The sequence below is a fragment of the Aythya marila genome, assembly GCF_965140915.1.
Source record: "Aythya marila genome assembly, chromosome: 3".
Taxonomy (NCBI): Eukaryota; Metazoa; Chordata; class Aves; order Anseriformes; family Anatidae; genus Aythya; species Aythya marila.
Genome location: NC_139044.1, coordinates 116,797,806 through 116,819,839, shown reverse-complemented (window position 1 = coordinate 116,819,839; position 22,034 = coordinate 116,797,806). Strand labels below are relative to the sequence as shown.

Sequence of the window (22,034 nt, the reverse complement as noted above, 5' to 3'; positions counted from 1 at the left end):
ACAAACTCAAGACTTTTGGGCTACTTGGATTAGGCAGTTTAAGGGAACTTACGCAGGTTTATATCCAAGTTACAAAAATTTGGAGGAAGCAGATTACTCATCGAACAGCCTGAGATGTGGAAGTGAGATGGATGCAAAACATTCAGTTTTGTACACATCTCAAACAGAGTTATTACAAATGCGCCAGCAAATCAGAACTACTCCCCCAGCCCCCAAAGCGAAATCAGTGCCAGAATCATGTTGTTCAGCAACCAAGCTGGGACTGTCTGTAACTCATTCCCAAATCCTCAGGCTCACTCAGGAGTATTTTCTCCAGTGATAAGGCTTCATCAGGAAACACAGCTGGATGGAGGAAGGAAATTCTGAGAAGCAAAAAAAATAGTGGGGGTTCCAGGAAGTTCAACCAGATAGGAACTAATGGAATTTGTTTTTCTGTCTCCCCAGCTCCCAGTGTTCCTAAGCAAGTGAGAAAATTAGAGGGAAAGTGGGGGCAAAAAAAAATGTCTGGCAGATCTTACCCTGCAAAACAGGTCCTCATCGCACGTCCCCAGAGAGCATCATAATTACAATTCAATATTTTCGATCACTTACTCTCCCTGGGAAAAACTGCAGACGTTTCCAATTTAATTCCACTCTGAAGCCCAGCCATTGTTTTCTTCCCCCCGTTTTTTATTTTATTAAAAAAAAAAAAAAAAAAAAAAGAGTCCCTGTGTTGTTTATTAAGGAGTTTTTAGTTGGAGACATGATTTATCAACATTTTTTGGAAACTGCCTTTATGTTTAATATTTAAGAGAATTAAAGGTTGCAAGTGCCTAAGATTAGGAACACACATCCCAACACCATCAAAACAGCAGACCCAGTATCCTGGTTTTATCCTTTCTAGAGAAGCTCCTTTCAACCCGTAAGGGCAAACAGCATTTCCTTCCATATCCCTTGCAATTCCACTCTTTTGCAATCTTTACAATCCTCTAGCCAACTCCCCTTTTACTTTGATAATGCAGATAACCCAAATTTCAACATCCCCACTTGCTGCAGTAGTGTCAGTGTGACACAAGAGGAGCCAGGCCACTGAGACATTTCCAAAGCGACTCCAAGATCAGCTCTCCAGTTACACCACCACGGATCAAACTAGCACAAAACATCTTTGCCAAAGACTTGTGCAGGTCAAGATCATAAAATGATTGCTAATGAGCATACCAGAAAAGACTGAACATGACCAATTGGAACAGCATCTCTTCACTTTTTTATTTTTATTTTATTTTTTTGATTTGCTGATTTTTGATTTTTTACCTTTTATCACAGCAGCAGTTCAGGGGGACATGTTTTTGACCAGCACTTCAGAGGAGCCAGGATGATTTTGTGGGGTCAGAGTCCTGGGCATATCAGCGAGCCTTGAGTCCTTGCACTGGATTCCACTTGCCTGTAAGCACAGATGGAGTTTCCTGGGTTCCCCCCACCCCCTTTTCCCATTCTTTAAGGAACAAATTGGTGTAATACCAGCCAACCAACAGCCAGACCTAGCACCACAGCGATGATGATTATCAATATAATGCCACTGCCAGGATCTACAGCACTATAGGACACTGGTAGATACAGAAAAGCAGTGGGTACAACACCTCTTAGGAATAAGAAAAGCTCTGCAACTCTCACAGATGAAAAACTTAGTGATAATGCCAGCAGACAATGGCAGACATCCTGAAACCTTTCCATAACTTCCAGCACCCCTAATGCCTACAGATCTGCAAATGCTCATCCAGCTGAATCCGCTCATAGTGTAAGAATTTCATTTTTCCCAGATGTTCCCATCTCTCACTTCTCAACTGATGCTTCGTCCATTCACTTAATTTTGTCAGAGGTTTAAATCGGAAGCTTTAAGGGAGGTGGTCAAACTCTAGTTCAACAAAGTCTCAAGTACCTTGAAGCTGACCCTGCAACTCTGATCTAGAGACCTCCAGAAGTCTGAAAGCTTCTGTAATTGGATCTCTGGAAAGAAAAACAAGAAAAAAAAAAAGAATCTAATACCTCAGAAAAAGCCTTAAAGATAGGTCTTTAAGCTACAGGACCAATTTCTGTATATTATCTCAGTTGCAAATACAACTCAGAACATACGAGTTGATTTATTTGTGGGTTGGAGTTAAATGGTCTTTAAGATCCCTTCCAACCCAAGCCATTCTATTACTGACCGTAGTAGTAGCAGTTGTAGCACCTAGGTACATATGGAAGCTGTCCTTATCTGCTCTGAACAAGAACTGCAGCACCTGGGTGTTATTAGTGGCTGCAGGAGCTGCAATTAAAAGCAACGAGGGCCTTCCACAGCCTGTAGGTACACCCCAGGGCTCTGACGGGCAGCAGGGCTCTTTCCACATTATCTCTGCACGGAACAGACAGGAACAACTTGCTTCCAGGAGAATGACAGCGCTTTCCTGCTGCTGTAGCACTCTCCCTGCCACGTTCGGGCAATGCCCAGAGCCTAGGGATTTCAAAAAACAGAAAGCAAACACGCAAAGGGAACAGCACTGCAAATCCTCATGTGGCAGTTCCATTTATGCCACCTTAACGACCAGGCTCTGGAACATGATGCGAAGGGTAGAGAGAGTTCATGGGTGCAATGAAATGAAATTGTTGAGCTGGAGTGCCTGAGCAATGCATATTTTTTTTTTGTTCTGTGCAAACTCCACAGATCTCTGACCCATGAAGGAGGAAAAAAAAAAAAAAAAAAAGCATAGTTGTGCTGCCTCTGTCTTTTTCTCCCTGTGGCTGCTTAGCAGCAGACAGTAGCCAGAAGACAACAATGCAGCTCCAAATTATATTACCTCCTGCCTATATTTGCATGTGGAAATCTGGCCAATGAACAGGGAACAGCCTGTAACTTTTTGCCAGAACCCTGAACCATTAGCTTAGTGCTCAGCGAGGGTAGAAAGGAAACATGCACAACAGCAGCCACGAGCACGTATGATGTCCAGTGCCTCTCAAAAGAAGAAATGTTCTGCAGGATAAAGGCCCAGAAGCAGCAGCACCACTTTCCAAACTTATTTTTATTTCCACAGATACGGAACGTGCAGAGAAAATGAGAGCAACTATTCGGAAGAACCCACGGGTGGGCAAAATCTACTGCTTTAGCCACAGCACTGTCTCCTGGGGATTTGCACTAAACTCCAGCTCGTCTCTTACCAACCTGGCTGCGATGGATCTCTGGCATATTTACCTGAGCAGGAGCAGTGTTAATCAAGGGGTTCTGATGGTGCGCGTTTACCTCCAGCATCTGAGATCCCTAACAATTGAGATCTCTAACCTGAAGTCCCAAAATGCTTCTATCAAGAGAGAAGCTAAGTTCAGATGGGTTCTGTTGTGGCTGACGGCCTCTTCCCAAGCTCTCACCTTTCAAGCCAAACCATGTGACTTGTAACAAAGGTTCACACTGGTATTGACGGTGGCAGACAAGACAGGACAGTTCTTGATTTGCTTATGCCTCTTCCAGCTTCCTCATTTAACTAGCTGTGAATGTATTTTTGTAGTTTAAAGAGTACCCACAAAACAGCTTTCCTACCAGCAACTCTAAAACCTACAGCATGTTCTCTGAAATTATAACACAACACAGGATAACAGCAAGACCAAATCCTTCAAATTAACCCGAGACACCCACCGAAGTATTTTGTATTTCATATTAGGAGGTCTTCCAAGCGAAGAATCCTCAGTGAGTCTCAATTTCTTCTTCACAACCCCTTGTCATTCCACCTATACTTTACACAACTACAAACATTTTATTACTTTTACTGCTGCCCAGGATCTTACGGCGCATTTGTCCCCTATTCTTCTCCTTCCAAATGTCACAGTGGCTAACAGTGAAGTTACAAAACAATTTTCAAGAGTATGCACAATAAGCAAGGTGTCAGATACATACAGGGTATTCCAGAAACTTCCATTCAAATTTTTCAGGTCTCATCTTTCCCTTTAGCTGCAAGAGACTTCAGAGACCTCTGAATGAACTGTGCCATCCGTGCAGCGCATTTATTTGTGTTTCTCCAGATGTTATCTTTTCCAAAGAATCTTTCTGGATACATTAGTCATGTCCCAGTGTAAGCATGTTTCTCATATACTGATATAGCTCATCTGTTCTCCACAAGTGGAAAATGCTAATAAATAGTATAAAAAATGCTAGCAGAAACATTGATCTCATTACACAAAGTTGGGGAAAAGTCTTCTCGCTATTTGTTATTGCTCAAAGATGAGCAAACCTTTCCCACTTCTCGTGAAAACAAAGCAGCTTGCTGAGATTGGCCGGTTGCTGCTGAATGTCAGATTTTATTTCTGATGTTTATGGAACTTTCAGATGAAGGAAAGTTTATCTACTTCACAACGTATGTCGCCTAAGTAGTGTAAAATTGAAGTAATGAAAAGTAATGAAGATTCCTAATTCCACAGAAGTTACATCACAGTAATTTATACAGATATTCATACACTCTAGCAGTTCAGAGAACGGCACTCCACCTGCAACTTTTACATAGAAACGAGTGATTCCATGGGCAGAAGACCCCTTGCTTTTGATAAACATGTGGTAATCTCATTAGCAGCAAGACATTTAGATATGCCTCTATTATGACCAAAACAAAGCAAGGAAACAAAAGAAAAATGAAGTCTCATTTACCTGCGTCTTTGTAGTCTTCTGTCGCTTCCCAAATATGCAGGACAGATCATCTTCACTGCGTGAAGAGAGATCCTTACCTGGAAGGAGTAAGGGGAGGATAAAACCCACAATCTTCACATTTGGTAATAACAAACTTTAGCCTGCAGAGATGGAGAAGTTATTTTTGGAGGTGCACAAATCAGGAACAGCATGTTACAGACACTACGTGAACGCTGCCCGTGGCTACCAAATACAGTGGGAAACTTATGTGTGGGTGGGGATGCAACTATAGCCTGTGTCCCTGTATGTCCACAGGGAAACAACTTGTTTTCCCCCCATCTGACACTGTAATTGGTGTAGCAAGATGAGGGAACCAGCCTGTTCTACTTACTCTAAAGGGGAAGAGGAGGTGTAATCTCCTGCAAACAAGAAAAGTTCAAAGAGAAAATGCACATCTTGGGACTCTCATGAGAATTCCCCGTCTCTGACAGAGTTAGGGACTTACATCTCCTCCACGTAGTAAAAATATAAAAATCTTTACTTAGCGGGTGCTTTTCTTTGGTACGTGAAACCGCTCCTGAAAAGCAAAACCTCCACCTCTGCAACACACTGGATTATCCCAAGACAAAAACAATTTCAAGGGCAAAGCAAAGAGTTTCAGTAGGACTTCAGCAGAGAGGACAGAAAGGGTGTGATGTGATACTTTGAGATGCCAGCAAATGTTTGGCCAAGCTCACAGCGCAGAAGCTTTTATATTCAGTTGTCCGCTGCTTGTCTCAGAGAATTCTTTGAGAAAAAAAGCCAGAAAAAGTTGAAGAGACAAAAATGAGTCCAGACAGGCCAACTGACAGCACCCCAGGAGTCTGCTTGGCTCTCACCATACTGCACTCGATAGTCAGACTCCAAAATCACTGACCTCAGAACAACATCTGACTATTCCACCTGTTCCTTTTTCTCAGGATCTCGGACTGCCTACAGAGGGTAAGGAGACGTCACCACAGAGCATTTTATACCACTGTCAATGTCATATTGATATAAATTTCCCAGATTCAAGTGCGAGGGCCAAGACTGTGAGCGGTGCCTGTGTTCCTCCAGCAGTGAGGCTACAAAACAGCATCAGAAACGGAAGCTGCGTTTTCTATCGCTGCTGCTCCCTTCTCCTGCTTTTGTGCGAGCTTGTCTTGTTTAGTCTGAAAGGAAGCAGGATCGGACTTCAACAACAAGGGCCACAACAACATGAGCCTTTTTCAAATAACTTTTCCTCTTTCCCTGAAAAGGAGGAATTTCCCTGGTTTAAACCGCAGAGGGTACAGTCCAAGAGAGGCCTGCCTTACAGAAGCACTGCAGCCAAACAAATAAGGGATATTGCTAAGACAAAAGCCTTGCTCTGTGTTTTTAATGCCTAAGAGATGCATTCCACCCCCCCTCTACTTAGCAAAAAGTTAAAAACAAATAAAAATAAATCCTCTTTGCTACTACCTCAAGTAGGCCATGGTCTCTGTACTTGAAGTCCTGAACCACTTTAATTGTTTAATGTCATTAAGTGGCAGGGTCATGTTAACACACTTGACTTCTAGGTTGAATTACTTCATCAAAAGACCCAACCCCCAATATCAGAATCTGGCCTCCATTCAGAAGCCAATTACCTCTGTTTCAGCAGAAGCATTTGTTATCCAAAAACATTACCCCGAGCTTTAAGTTTAATACATTAACCAGCAGTGGAAATCAATCCCATCCCTCTACTGAGCCACAGATTCACACCCACCATGTGCACAGGGGTGCGTGGAAAGAGAACATTACCAAGAGAGAAACAGAGCGAGGGATTAACAATGGCCAAGAGCAGAAAGCAGGTTTGGCTGAAATAATGCCATCACACTCCAGAAAAGAAGTTGAGTAACTCCACAAGTTCCTGATATGGATTTTCTGGCCACCCATCGCTGTCCGAATTGACCCAATAAAGTATCTGGTAGATGTAAGAGGGCTTTCCTCTTCCTGCATCATTTAATCTGATCGCTTATCTTATCCACATGATCTCTTGGCAGGGTTACTGGAGATTGCAGAGGATAGTGCAGTCCAGGTAACAGCTACTTGGCCATCATCTTTGTCAACCTCTCCAGCCCTTTTCCCACTCACATCGCTGAGAATATTCATTGTTCTTTAGTCAGCTGATGGTTCCTACAGGCAGGAATTGATTTATTCAATGATAACAGCCCAAAGCCGTCCAGAATTGTCCAAAATAAAGAGAAATAGTGTATTATAGCCTTAAGCAGGTTGCTGCAGGGGGGATTTCTAAATCAAGATTCTACTTGTCATATATAGACTACAGAAAGTAACAGATCACCTTGATGTATGCTTTACTAATCTTGGCTACAGCTTATGAACCAGAAACAATTCCTCTTACCTTTTGCAAACTTCATATAATGGACACGTTTCCTGGAGGATTTGGATTTTTCCTCGAGACTAAACGTCGTCTTCTGATTAGTCACCGAGGACTCTAAAAAATAAAAAGGCAGGTTCCAATCTTGTTAGAGAAAGGCTAACAACCAAATTCAAACATCACTGTGTTTAACTTTCTCTTTCAAAACCAAGTTGTAACAGCATAGCACTGAAGGAAGCATGGTAATTTTCTTCTGAGACATGTTACTGCATGACTTTTTTTTTGCCACATCCCCTTCCCTTCTCATCTCCAGTCTAGTGCAATTTGAAAAGGCAGATACAAGCACTGCAGGTCAAAGGCAAAGTCTAATTTAACACATTTTTCTACAGTAAGAAGCTGGATTGGTTGTTCCATTTGTTACAAAATATTTCCAGTGCTAGTGTCTGACAAAGCTGTAAGAAACGGTAGAAAATAAAATACTGAATCTGAATGGATAGAAAGGGAGAGAAAAAAAAATAAAAACATCACACCAGGCAAGTTTTCCAACTCTAACACTTCTTAAAGTGCCCCTATATGGCCACAGTCTGATATCTTTGTGTAAGGAAATTAAACAGGCTGACCTTTTTCTTCCCTGAGACCAGCTAGAAGTGCCACATCTACATTATTTAGTTCTTCTAACTTTCAGTTGAAGGGTTGCTTCTGAGCTACCCACTGGGAATGGTCTCTGGAGTTGGTTAAGGCCCACTTTCATTCAGGACTTGTTTGAGAGACTTAGCTTGAGAGACTAAAGCTCACTTTACTGGTTCAGACACACTCTTTGTACCCACAGAGCCTGTTAATTTACAAGAAATTCTCTGGAGGAGGTAACCTGCAGTCCAGTAAGAACTACTTTATGGTCCTGTCCCAAAGAGAAGTACTCACTACAGGATTCTGTGCTTCATAACTATACGAAAGGCTACTTAGGGTGAGATTGTTTTTTTTTCCTGCCAGTGGCAACTGGTATAGGTAGGGAAATCAACCCATACCCAAGTTGAGTCACCTTTTTCATACAATCCCACCCCTGACAGCTGTGCAGACCAAGCTTTTCTGGCACTGGAATTACAGCACTTCGCCAAGAGTGCCACCTGATGATAGTCATTGACCTAAAAAAGAGATCTACAGCCTGCAGCGGGAGAGTTTACTACCAGAAAGCAGCCTCAGATCTACTCCTGATGTTGCACATAAAACTTAATGAGAAAAGGACTAGAAAATCCAGTTTTAGATTTTGCAGTCCAGTTGAAAATCCAAATTAGAAGGGTCTATGTGGAAAGTAAGCATGACAATTAAAATACCCTGACCAAAGGTGCAGCACTCTGAGCCTCCTCTCCTATCCGCCCGTACTGAATTTCACACAGGAAAGGATCTCTGCAAGGCTTCCTCCTGCACTTCTTACAGCGAAAGGGGCAGCAGCACCGCCTTGTGCCTTCAAGAAGGAATTTCACTGAGCTTAGAAATGTGCTGGCAATGGCAACATACAAGTTGGTACATCTGTCTGTCTTCTGCTGTGTCTAAAAGCAATTCAGTCATAAATAAGTTGGGGCATTTCTAGAGCCAATCTGATACAGATAAATATTCCAAAGCACGTGACAGGCACGGTCAGAGTGTTTTACCCCATTTTGTAGATGGAAAAGGGACACTGTCCTCATCACTCAGCATCCCTGCAAAAAAGCCAAGACTCGAAAACTCCTCACCAGGTGCTCAGCTAGAAAAATAAGAGAAGAAAGCTAAATCTGTCTAGATTAAGGGTATTTGAATGTTGGCATACAAACCAACACAGGGCCCTTCCTTCCCAATCTCTAATTGCAATCCAGCTCTGGCAACTACGCCAGTTATTTAAGAACAATGAAGGTTTTCAGCTGACTTTTAATGCAATTTGAAACTGGATGATGGCCAACAATGTAACATTTGATCCTGCAGCACAGCTGCAGGCGGAATTATCTGGATGAGTTTTGCCAGCTTAAGACAACTGCCAAAGAAACAAGTTTCAGAGCAATGCTTACAGTCTGCAAATCACCCAAGGTGATTCCGACCGGGGCTTTTCAACTTGCAGCCGACTTTTTGTGCTCAGTGACTGAAATCTCTTGTCCAAGCTGCTAAAAAGACTAAGGAAAAATGACTGAGTCAAACAGGGAGAAATATGATTTAATGGGACTGCTTTGTATCAGTACGGATGACCTACAGGATAGAGCACAGCTTTAGGAACAAGACAGCCTTGCTCAATGAACCTGCCTGTGTGCTGACTCATTGTGTCCTTGGGCAAATCATTTCAGCTCTCTCCTCATCAGTTTGCAGGTTTCCCACCAGTTACACCTAAATGATCTTCTCATGGCTCAAGTTGGAACTTGGGTAGGATTTAGATATAGAGGTAGACAGGAACTTTTGGAATTTCCCTACAAGACGCTCTTCTACCTCTTGAGGACTTTCACTACAGCAGCTAGCAGCACTGTGTGGCCGCAGATCACAATCAGGGCTCCAATGCACCAGAATAATTTACACAGGAATTAAAATACCTGTTCTTAAAGCACTGGCTTCAGATTTTTAATCCCAGTTCTCTAGGATTAGAAAACAGGCTTGAGACTTCATTTTAGCTGATCTTCCTCCTCCTCCTCCTACCTTTCCTCTTCCTGAAGATCTTCTAAGCACAAACGTTAAGAATGAATTAAGAGTGGCTAAAATCATTAAGCTGGCAATTCCGACACCAGCAGCACGTGGACAAGTTGTTGTGCCCAAACAGAAGCCCTTGGCTTAACGACACTCCACAGGGTTGTTTAGACGTACGATCAGAGTTTGAGATGTATCAGTCCAAAGGAGAGATGGTAAACCAGCTGAAATTCTTTCTGTAAGCTCACACCTGCCAGCCCAGCATGAGTTCATTTCTACAAACCAAGGTCAAACTGCACAACACCTTTCAAAACCAATAAACTTTATAAATAGCCCCTTCGGGAGAGCTGTGTAGTTACCCCACTTGTGTGCTCTACGTCAGGGCTACAAAAATCACATTATACTACACTCAAAACAAAGATGCATAACTCCGAGTCAAAAGCTGAGAAGCAGCTCTTTGAGGACAGGAAAAGTAGGTATTTAAGAAACCACCAGAGCATGGAAACCAGATGTGATAGTTAATAAGAAAAAGGAAGGCAAACGCACTGCAATGGTGAACGCCTGTGTTTTGAGCTTTCATACTGGCTCTGGATGCTTTATAAAGAAAAAAGCACGGCTGTTGTACATCCCAGCAAAAGGTCCCCTGTGTCTTGGATAAAACTCCCAAATTCAGAATTTTGATGTTTGGTTTCTCCAGTAAAAAGCCTTTAACAGAGATTAAACTGATCCACTGAGATCTACACATCCAGGCAAACTTGAGCACAGTCATGGATGGCAACACGTCCTTCAGCTCTCAGTGATTTGGGGGGAGAAAGAAAAGAAGCTGTTGTACTCAGCAAGGATACTATGAGCAGCCCAAAGGTAGGGCCTCAGCTAGCCTTGCAAGACAGAGAATGGAAACTCTGCTCAGCTTCCAGCATCTGATTGAGCAGTGCATGAACCTACCTGTTTCACCCTGTCCGTGGCAATCGTTCAGTTCAGCCAGAAGCTGGTTGAAGTCATCCTGATGAGCAATCCAGTTGTCCTGTAAATATCACCCAGGTGAATACGAGGCAACAGTTTTCAGCCCTAACAGAGGTTTTGCTAAAACAGGTTTTAAACTCTGCTCTCCAAGAAGCAACTTAATTGCGGATACTCAATCCTTCTTGGTGGGAGGGACCAACAAAGCTCCACAGGTGGCAATACTAACAACAGCATACTACAATCCGAGGTGCAGAACTGATAAGGATTGTGTTTGTAAGCCTTTAAACAATACTGAGCTGCTGTTGGCTCTGCACGTCCAAGTCTGCATAAGATGTTTTCGAAAGTAGGCAGAAAATACTAGTGTGATTTTCCAGCAATGAAGTTATTTAAGTTGTTGATTCTGGGACAAGTATCTTTAGAAGCACGTTCAGTTCCCCCTGTGTACCTGAACTCCAGTCAGGGAGGTGACTGTATCAGGATGAGGGGCAGAAAGCATAAAGCTAAGCAGGGAATAAGCAAATATTTTAGTGCTTCAGAAGCAAAAACTCTCTGAACAGCCTAAGAATTCACTGTAACCTTTCCAAGCAGGTACTTACTTCCAAAATACTTAACAGAGCATAACTACACTCCAGCTCAACAGTTTCTGCAGGGATATTCACAAAGGTACGTGCTACCACCAGGTGTGATAACAGATTTCACTAAGATCCCATTGCAAAGATGATGCATTAGCTGAAAAGGGAGCCACATCTTACCTGGGTCTAGCACTCACCTCGTGATTGATGGATGCTCCTAAACCCAGCATGTTGTTTTTCACATGAACCTTGATGTGCTCGGTGTTTCCTTGTTCCTGAGCACCAAGACCCTAATGAGGATTTAAGGGTAAAAGAGGAGTAAGGATTTTCCAGCAGTGACTAAGCAACTCGAGTCGTTGTACTGGAAGACATTTTGCAAGGAAATACAGCAAGAAACCACAAGTTACCATTTGCTTGCCTGCAACTGAATTCATTCACAGGCATTAGCACACACGAGATATTAAGTATTTTTAATTTACTACTTAAGCCTCCAGCAAAATACCACAAACACTAAAATAACAACAACGTTAAATAGTCGGGTGATTAATCAGAAAGCCACCTGACATTCCTAGGCAAGTCCAAAGTGTTTACAATTTTCAAACAAGACACTACATAGGAAGAACATGCCTCTTACCAAAACCACCTCCCTCATGGCAAAGGCAGCTGCGTAAATGCTGAGAGAGATGCCACACGGAGCTTACAAAGCAGAACAGATTTATATTAGAGAGGGTGAGAGGAGGTGGAGGGATCGGACTGGAGCTAGCAGGTCATTAAGAACTTTTTCCATCTCCTTCACACTCATGATTTGGTGAAGATAGTGGAGCAAACAGATGGTGGGTTTGTCTATCCAAAAAAAAACAGAAGCATTCAAATCTGGGAAGATTTTTTTTTTGATTAACCCCAGTGTTATCTTAATTGCACAACCAGGGAGAAAAGAAAGATCTGGAATTGAATATTATTCCTGATATCTACCTGCTTTTCCACCCCACCGGTAACAAATCACCATAATAAATATGTATAAATATATATCTATAAAATAAATATAATAAATATGTACGCATGGGTGTTGTGGAGTAGTGGAAAGAAGCCCCATGGACAGAGCCTGTGCATATCCAGTAGGTGAGGCAAAGATCATTCCTGAACACGGCTGATCTTCTCACAGATCCAGTAGAGGTTTTTGATCAGTGGGGTGGCAAATTTACCTTGAAAACTTCAGCTAACCAAAAAGTATGGAAACAAGCAGGACATCCTGCCATGACCTAATTTCAGCACAACCAGTAACGGGACTAGTGTAAGCAGCTTAATTTCAGAGCACAGATGGGCTGTTCCCCATTATCTTGACCAAGCTATGCTTCCATTTGTCTGAGTTTGTAGCAGAACGGGGATATAAATCCCTCTAGCACAGCTATAATTGTTGTAGAGAAAGATCTAGTAGCTCACACAGGAAACTTACTGTGAAGTTGACGAGCGGGAACCCTGAGAAAAAATCAAAGCACCACGAGGGCCTTCCTTCCACACCCTCACACGAAGTGTTTGTAACAGCAAAGCATTATCCACGTCCAGAGGAGCTGCTAGCAGCCTGAAATACCATCAGCACTCTTCCCTACTCTGGTTTATGTACCTATTTTTGGTCTCACACTTAAAAAAACAGCCATGCACACAACTTTACATAACAAGATAGTTTCCAGTCTCACACTTTTAACAGTTTGGTCTAAAGCCCAGCGAAACCAACCCCAGTTCTTTGACTTCAGCAGCCCTTGAATCAGCGATCGCTGCTTATCGTCGGTGAAATTAAAGACAGAAGCCAGATTTCTGTGTGCTGATCAATCCAAGGGCAGGCTTATTTTTCACACTAAGTCGTAACACATGCGCAGAATTAAGAACAGCCCTAATTTTGTTAATTTAAAAGGAAACAGAGGAGATCTAGGAGAAAAACTAAATACATATCACAGGGCAGGGTGGGTTGCGTGTGTTTGTTTCACTAACCATGCTGATGTGCAGGCCCAAATCTCAGCTTTGCTGAGGCTCCTTTGTGGAACTTAAACTGCTTTCAAGTGGGAACAGAAATGTCTGCAGCTGTCTGCACTGACCTAGAGATTATTCTTAGCACCAGCAACCTGTCACCCCACCGCACAGGTACATGCTGGAGTTGGGGAGGAATGCAACTCCCATAATGCTGCAGTTTGGCCATTCAGGGACCAGATCAGAAGGAACCTTTAAAAACGGGTGAAAGATTAAACTCCAGGTCTTGGAGTTTCTTTCAACTGCACAAACAGCCTGGGAGAGAAGCGAGAGCATGAAAGCAACTGAAAGCCTTCTCTAAATACCACCTGATTTAATGATCTAGTTCCTGCTCTGACTTGTGGACATCACCTTGTCAAAGAGAGGGTAGAAAAACGGGAAAGCAAGAGAGGAACAAGCTGGCAAGTACCTTTGTAAGAAATTATAGAAATCTAATGTTGCTAAGAGTGCAGAGAATTTGAGCAAACTTAAAGGAATAAATCAAACAAAAAGAACGTGGCTGTTTTAAACGCTGGGACCAGGAATCCCCCAGCAGTCTTACGCCCACAGCTCTACACCCTGGTATTTTTTTGGTAAAAACACTTTTTAATTCAGGAATAAATGAGACCTTCATCTAGACAGCTCTCCTTTAGACCATACCTTTCCTTTGGACCAGCCCATCTTCTCCAGCATCTTCTGTCCAAATTTATTTTCATCTTTACTCCAGGCGCTGTTTCGTGGATCCACAGACCACTTCTGCCTTCTACGGGCTAGAGGAGAAAGGAAAAAATTCAGACAGGCTCTATTTACACTTCCACGGTATGCCAAGTATTTAATCAAGTCAAGAAAAGTCCTTTATTTAACAGATCAATCACTTTTTTGGGGGCTTAACCCTGTTAAATGTGATATTGAAAAAATATAATCCTATGAAAACTTTTAGTCCAAAGAACGCCCAAGTAAAACAGCCACGAAGTTGTGGCTAAGGACGGGCTGCAATCCACCGAAGGTGTTGAGGATTACAATTTAAGTGCATGGGCTTAAATCCCATCTTTATTCCAACTTTTTTTTTTACAGCTGGCTTCAACATAAAATGTACGGGGGATGAGACTTCAGTGCTGGCTTTCCCAGCACTGGCCAAACGGCCACTGGCCATCCTTCCTCTTACCCAGGAGTTTGAAGATTTGCTTTCATAATGAAAACCAAGTCAAAAATCAAACATAAGTGACCAGAGGAGCTGAACTGCACAATGCAAACCAGAGGGATTTCAGCTCTTGGATCTGCTGCAAAACGGCTTGTTTGGAAACTAAGAAGTCACCGGATGTGACTGCAGGTGTCAGAGATCCAAGGGAGACCCGGGGCTCTTTTGTCCTACGTAAAGCACTACAGAAACCACAGTCCCCCAGGCCCACATGCGTGAGTTTGTCTCCATCAGCAGGAACAGCTTCTTTGAAAGCGAGGAAGAAAAGTTAGCGCCGCGAAGCAGCCCCTGTAAGCGCGCACCTAAACACACGCAGGAAGAGAACCTAAATAAACAAGACAAAGAATGGGAGACAGGAAGATTACAAACTTCATTAACCGCCATGGGAAACAGAGGATCAAAACTGACTGCTTAACCCAAGGCCACGGAGAGTCAGCGAGGAGCCAAGTCCACCGAGGCGCTTTCATAATCAGGAAGTCATCTCCCCCGAAAACGCAACGCTTCGGATTTGGGACAGAGGGAGAGAATCTTACGGGCACGTTCAGTTCATTTTCTGCCCGGTCTCTGTTCTTTTTTTTTTTTAAAGAACTAACACCGTCAGAGCACAGGATGCTGGTTGGTTTTTAAATGTGTTTTTGAACCTTCGAAGCTCAAACAAAGTGCCCCACAAAAAAGTCATAAAAGCCCCAACAGTCCAAAAAGAGATTTTACGGTATGTAAAATGACTTAGTGCTGCGACAGGAATCCTAAAACACTCGTTGAGTTCCCTTCTCTACACCAAAACAACAATCTCTTTCCACCAGGCAGCAACATCCCCTACAAATCCTGTCTGCTGCTACCAGAAGCTGGAAAAATGCCACCGTGGACTGTGATTTTAGACAGATCCCAGCAAATTCAGGTTCCCCTCCTGAATTCCTTAAGGATCTGGGACATTTAGCATGTTTTGCCTTCTTCCTTCACCCAAGATGCACACAACGTCTAAGGACTCAAGTTTCCAGGAGTTTATGGGGCAGAATGACTTTTAAACTAAGGTATCAAGCTGGCAGCAAAAAATAAGTCCTTCAAAAACTGGGAACATCTTTGCTGTTGCTGTCAGTGAAACATTAAGGACAGAGAGGGCAACACAAAGGCCATTAAAAAGAAGCAATTTAGAAGAGAATATAATGCTGCCCGTGCCTTTTTTTTTAGATCTAACTCTAACAGTGTGCTGTCAGATACTTTCAGCGTGCTCACCCTCTGTTACGCTGTCCAGTTTCCCAGGTGATGGCTTTGCAAATCCCAAGAACTGAAATTCACCGCAATTCTTGCTGTTGTAATGCCCCTGTGTGTATATAAGGATTTGTCTACACGGCAGAGGTAATCCGTGTCGAACGAACAGGGGAGTTTAAATTAACTTCCAAACCGAATTGTTTGATCTAGCTCAACTAATCCACTTTAAAAGCTGACTTCTTGTAATTCTCCCGAGTGCCTCCCCATACAGAAGCCCTCAGATGTTTTACTCCCAGGAGGACCCCACTAACAAAACCCAAGGGCACCTCCTATGGAGATTTCTCACGTTGAAACATCACGAGGCCTTCCTTTTCCCAGCAGCTTCACCCCAAGTATTTCAAATCTCTTAATTACCATTACAGATTACTCCTCATTCTTCTGCCAGGTTAACGCACTCCTTTTCATACATGGCAAGCCATCCGTATACCTTCAAGAAGTATAAATCACATCAGAAATGTCCATTCACCAATTTTTAAAGAGCATGGAACCAAGCTGCTGTCTTCTACCTAAAATAAAAACAGCTCTGAAGGCAACACGGATGTCCTGGGCTGCTCTCATGAGAAACTGTAAAGCAATTCTGGGTGAGCAGCACCATCCAGTGGAGGAACGGGTCATTTCTTTAGGAACTTCAGATACTCTGTGGAAAAAGATCAGTTCCTAAACCCTTCTACCAGGGCTAAGCCACTGCTGGGTGCCCCCAGCTGGTGTTAACGCAGGGAATAACGAACGGGTGAAGTTTCTCCAGTGAGCAGGAAAAAAGATACAGCCCACAGAAGGGATTTAATTTTTAATCCAAGCCACAAAACGCATAAGCACACACTTTTAATTTTCCAAACTGACAACACTAAGCTAATTAATCACAGCTTATTAAAAATCCAAGTCAAAAGCAAGCAAGAACCAAAAGCTGACTTGTCTGCCACTTTGGCAATGGCTACATTTTTTAAGTTGAAACTACTCGATAACAGAACAATCGATTCTATCCATTCCCAGTTTAGCTCACGGCACCACAGAGGCTATACAAACCTCTCAAAATCACCTCCTTCAACCCCCTGCTCAAGCAGGCGGCCTCAGATCACATCCAGGTGGGGTTTCAGCACCTCAGTGTTAAGTACTTCCTGTGTCTGCCCACCTGGGAACTCCTGGTGTTTCAGTTTGTGCCCACCGCTTCTTGTCCTGCCACTGGGACCACCGAGAAGTTATTTCAAGGCCCTGCAACGCGCTGCTGCAGTAAAACCAATCAACTCGACACTCTTTTAGGATGAAAATTAATAACAACAGCTGAACTTGGTCTGGCACTAGAAACAAAGTGTACATCTGTATGATTTGGCTTCACAACTGTAACTTCAGCTGAAGGTGAGGAACAAAAACCCCTCAAAGGCAGAGTTTCAGCAACCAGATTTAGTTTTTGCAGCAACTGATTTCAGAATTTGCTACATACAGAAGCTACCCTATCATAGCATTACCTCACTGAAATGGGAGCGTCCAAATAAAATTCTGAAAAATGGCACCAACAGAGCTCACATCTAAAATAATCTATAAATTACCTATTACAGTTTATTTTCAACAACTCACACCTGTATTTTCCAGTGGGAAACAGATTTTTGTAATTAGGCACTATATTGAAATCCATCTTTCCCACAGTCAAGCAAATTTATTAGACCTCGTGCCCTCACATTAACGGTGTCCCGACACCACGAAGCTTACTTGAACAACATAAGGACACTAATAATCATCATATGTGAGCCCTGCCCCATAGAAGCCTGCAGCTGGAAGATTATTGTTTTCACTTGCATGTGGTTTCAGTTTGCTAGGAAAGCCTACTTTGCAGAGATGCTCCTTGAACTTAGAAACGGAGAGAGCAACAATTCGCAGCTTCTGAAAAATAAATTCTTGAGGCTGCTGGGCCTGGAGCAGAGGAGGCTCCGGGGGAGCTCCGCCATGGCCGTCAGTACCCGCAGGGAGGTGCGGAGAGGCCGGAGCCGGGCTCTGCTCAGCGGTGCCCAGGGCCAGGCCCAGAGGCCCCGGCGGCTCCCCCTGCCCCTCAGGCAGCACTGCTGGGCCCAGGGGTGCCGGAGCCCTGGCACAGGCTGACCCCGAGAGGGTTACTACTGAGGGCAACCCATGCCCGGAGGCCCCTCAGACACCCACAAAGGGGCCCAGCGGGGCCTGAGGAGCACCACCAGCGGCCGCCCCCGCCCTGTGAGGGGCCCCCCTCAGCCTCCCGCCGCCCGCCCGGAGCCGCACTCACGCTCCGCCAGCATCGCCATCTTGGGGGCCTCTCTCCCTCTCCCGCCGCGGGGCCTTCAGAGCTTTCGGGCAGCGAGCGGGGCGTCCTAAGAGAACGCCTGATGGATAAGACGAAATTTAGCCGAGCGTAGGCGTCTCCGCATGATAAATTTAATTTTTAAAACTTATAAAATCTTCAAAAAATATTAAATTAATTTATAATCCCTCTACAGGCTATTTTTCCGCGTTTTCTGTCGGGTATTAGGCAGGCGTTTGTTGCGACAGCCGCAAAATTCGGAGGGAGGGGAAGGGGCGGGAACGGCGGCTGCCGCCTCAGGGAGCCCCTCAGGGAGCGCCGCCGCCATTTTGTGCCCCCCCCACTGACAGCGCCCGGCGCTGTGCGGGACCCGTGAGGGACTGTGGGGAGCGAGGTGCGGGGCTGTCCCCGCGGTGAATAAAAAGGTCCAAACCTCCCCGTGCTGTGTCCGTGTCTGTGTAATGGGCGGGTAGAGGGGCGAAGTGGTGGAGTCCCCGTCCCTGGGGGTGTTCAAGGAGAGGTTGGACGCGGGGCTTGGGGACAGGGTTCAGTGGTGACATTGGTGGCAGGGGATGGTTGGAGCAGGTGATCTTGGAGGGATTTTCAATTTAATGATGCCTTGTGCACCCCTCTTTGCCCATCTACTTGTAATAAAGCTGAATTTGACGTGAATGTGTCACAAACAGCTCTTGCTGCACCCACAGGTGCCTGACAGTAGTGACTTGATGCCTGCTCAGGCAAGCCACGCATTTATTCTCCTTTTCTAAGTATCCTAGGGTATTTAAAGATACTGTGATTAAGCCAAATCTTCCGTGCTACAATATAAGCTCAGTGCTTCTTGTCTTACTTTCGATGTGGAAGAAAAAACAAACAAAAACAACAAAAAAAAATCGTAAACAAACTTTCAGTATTTGAAGACTGAGCATGTACCTTGCCTGATCTTTACTTGCTGAACCAAATCACCCTTATTTAGCAATCTTTTCTTGCAGGTCATGTTTTAGTCCTCTGGTCATTCGCGTTTTCTGGTTTTTAGCCACTTTTTGGGTGTTTCTCATCTTTGAAGCATAGCCAAAAGAAGGACATGGCGAAGCTACCAAATTCTTCAATTCATCAGGGCTGTGCAATATAAGGGGTTATATTCTGTGTTCATGCAGGGGATTAATCTTGTATTTCGTTCTTACTGAATCGATACTTAAAGACTGTGTTTCCATTTTGTTGTGTTCTGAATTGCAGGCGTGTTCCTGAGTGTCCCTGGTATCTCTTTCTCAGCTTGGAGTCACCTGCAAGTGTCATAAATTTACTCTGTAATTGAAGTTGGGTCATTAATGAGAGTATTGAGTCCTACCAGGCTCAATAGTCCTAGCAGACTGCCCACAACTCTCTTCCCTTTGGATGACGACTGGATTACAGCTCCCCCAGTTCAGCTTTTCACATTTGTTTGCTCTATCATTTAGACTGCATTTCCCTATTTTACGTGTGAGAACATTGTGCAAAACAGTTTCCGAAGATCTTAAGGACAAAGAAAATATGAATGATAATTGTGTTTTCTTCTGTCTGTTAGACCCATTCTTCTGTCAGTCAGCAGTCAGGATGATATGATAGAGCTTGTTCTTGACAAATCTATAAACTTACAGAGAGCTCGTTGATTTTTTTTTTCCCCCAATAGTTTGTATTCAGTTTTTATTAAATTAATTGCTCGGACTGCCCCAGTTCCTCCTTTAAAACAGGGCATTAAGTTAGTCCTTTCATACCCTTCTAAGCCTATACCTAGCCTTCAGAAATTCTCAAAGCACATGCTCTCACCAGCCTATTTTTTCCATTTCTCAAAGTAATTTCCAGTCATGCTCATCAGGCTCGACTGACCGGAAAACAAATACTTTCCAGTCCTTCATTACCTGGGACAGAGATCTTTTGCATCTCATGTTAATGATGTTAGCCACTTGATTGCATCTAATCCATTTAGTGAGACTGAGTGAAGAATCACCCTCATTTCCTCTTTGCTGTGTAGTAGATCAGCCTTGCCTTTGGTCTTTCTCTTATGCCTGCTGCATTAAAGTTACGCAGCTGCTGGTTATATCTCATTCAGTGCCTTGACTTTCTTCGTTTTGTCTCTTATGCTCATATATATATATATATATATACTTTGAATAAGTTGGCCTTAAATCTTGTGTCCTGGTTTACAGGTGGGTGTTACATACTGATGAGCTTATTAGCATTAGGTTAAGGAATAACTGTCTTTAATTCATAAACCAGGCTCCTGAGAGTCTGGCTGGTCGTTTTGAGCTTACTGAGGCCTATCCAAAATCTATTAATTCTATTTGGCTCCTCTACTGTCCTGCCTTAGGAAGAAGAACCATCGTCTGCACCTGGAAATAATCAGGTTTGTAGCAGCTGTCATGGTTTGGGTTGAAATAGTTAATTTTCTTTGTAGGTGCTTGTATGAAGCAGTGCTTTGGATTTTTGATGAAAACGGTGGTGATAACACGCTGATGAGTTTATTTGTTGCAGAGCAGTGCTTACACAGTGCCAAGGACTGTTCAGACCCTTGTGCTGTCCTGCCAGAAAGGAGGCTGGGGACGCACCAGGAGCTGGGAGGGGACACAGCCAGGACAAGTGACCCAAACTGACCAAAGGGATGTCCCATCCCATATGGCACCATGCTCAGCAACAAAAACTGGGGTATTGGAGGAGGAAGGGGGGATGTTCAGAGTGATGGTGGTTGTCTTCCCAAGTAACCGTTACAATGTGTGATGAGCCCTGCTTTGCTGGGAGTGGCTGAACACCTGCCTGCCGATGGGAAGCAATGAGTGGATTCCTTGTTTTGCTTTGCTTGTGCGAGTGGCTTTTTCTTTACCTGGTAAACTGTACTTATCACAACCTATGAGTTCTTATGCTTTTACATTTCCAGTTCTCTCCCCCATCCCACCTGGGGAGAATGAGTGAGTGGCTGTGTGCTACTTCACTGCCTGCCAGGTTAAACCACAGTAGGAACTTTCAAGATTTTTTCACTTAAAATTTTCCACCAGGAGGAAATCTTTAAATATCAGAATCAGCAGTGGAGACCCTTTTTTATTTTTTACTCCTGTCCTCACAGATTTCATATACACCGGAGATCTGTTTGGACGGTCTAGGACAGGATCCACCTCACCTCTCTGAACTGGATACTTAAACAAAAGGGGCATTTGTAAGTCCATGGGCCCTGATGGGATGCACACATGAGTGCTGAAAGAGATGGCAGGTGTAATTTTGTGGCCACCCTCTCTATAATTTTTTGGTCTATTTGTGGCAACTGGGAGACATGCCCAAAGGAGGAAAGCAATGTCAATCCTATCTTCAAGAAGGGCAAAAAGGAGGAGCTGAGGAACTACAGGTCGGTCAGCTTCACTTCAATCCCTCAGAAGGTGCTGGAACACCTCATCCTGGAAACCATTTCTAGGCTCAGGAAGGAGAAGAAAATCGTCAGGAATAGTCAGCATGGATTCAGCGAAGGGAAGCGATGGGAAGTGGCAACACTTCTATAATGAAATCCCCAGGAGGGGAGCAGTGGGGGTCCTGGGGGGAACTGAGGTGAATGTGAGCCAGCGATGGGCCCTTGGGCAAAAAGGGGGGGGTCTTTTTCTAACCCTAACCATGCTGTGATTCTGTGTGATTCTGTACAAAACACTTCTGAAACCTGAATTCCTGGTGCCCATCTGTCTTCTAACACAGAGGGAATTTAGATACCCAGCTGATTTTCTGGGTAGCATGAGCTGAATCTCACTAACGCTGCTCTTTTCCTAATTTATGATTCCACTTATGATTCTGCTAGTTCTCAAAAGTTATCTCCCACCTAGTTATCTGCCTTCTGGTGCTCCTAGGTCATCCCCAGGATCCTTCACGTTCATCACCACTCAGGATACTTTCACCAGTGGCCACTCTTCGATTATCATCTGGATCCGAGGCAGGTGATGTAGCCTCACCTCCATCAACCTTCTACCTGATTTTCCTGACCAAAGTATTCCTCTTCACAGTAATGGCCGCTTCTATGGATCATCCCTCCTGTTAAAGCAATTAAGTTCTTGTATCATCCATGTATTTAGTGATCAAACCTAACATCTACTTGTATGAGCTCACACCAGCCAAATCGT

The 22,034-nt window shown here is 43.8% G+C and overlaps 1 protein-coding gene across 4 annotated transcripts in view; it reads right to left on the bottom strand.

Moving 5' to 3' along the window:
• The window catches only part of PINX1 (PIN2 (TERF1) interacting telomerase inhibitor 1), a 59,282-nt gene extending 41,372 nt beyond the window's left edge, over positions 1–17,910 (bottom strand). For 2 of the 4 annotated variants that reach the window (XR_014317143.1, XM_082756381.1), the window contains exons 1-6: positions 17,893–17,910; positions 13,838–13,947; positions 11,374–11,466; positions 10,587–10,665; positions 7,026–7,118; positions 4,646–4,722 (exon numbers count right to left, since the gene is read on the bottom strand). Coding sequence is in view for 3 of the 4 variants with exons in the window: in XM_082756381.1 (XP_082612507.1) it covers positions 4,646–4,722; positions 7,026–7,118; positions 10,587–10,665; positions 11,374–11,466; positions 13,838–13,947; positions 17,893–17,905 (465 nt within the window). In the remaining variant the exon portion in view is untranslated. Of the gene's footprint in view, positions 1–4,645; positions 4,723–7,025; positions 7,119–10,586; positions 10,666–11,373; positions 11,467–13,837; positions 13,948–15,998; positions 16,085–17,465; positions 17,764–17,892 lie in introns of those variants that run through there. The other 2 variants (XM_082756383.1, XM_082756382.1) reach the window with 2 other exon arrangements.
• Between the last annotated feature and the right edge of the window lie 4,124 nt (positions 17,911–22,034).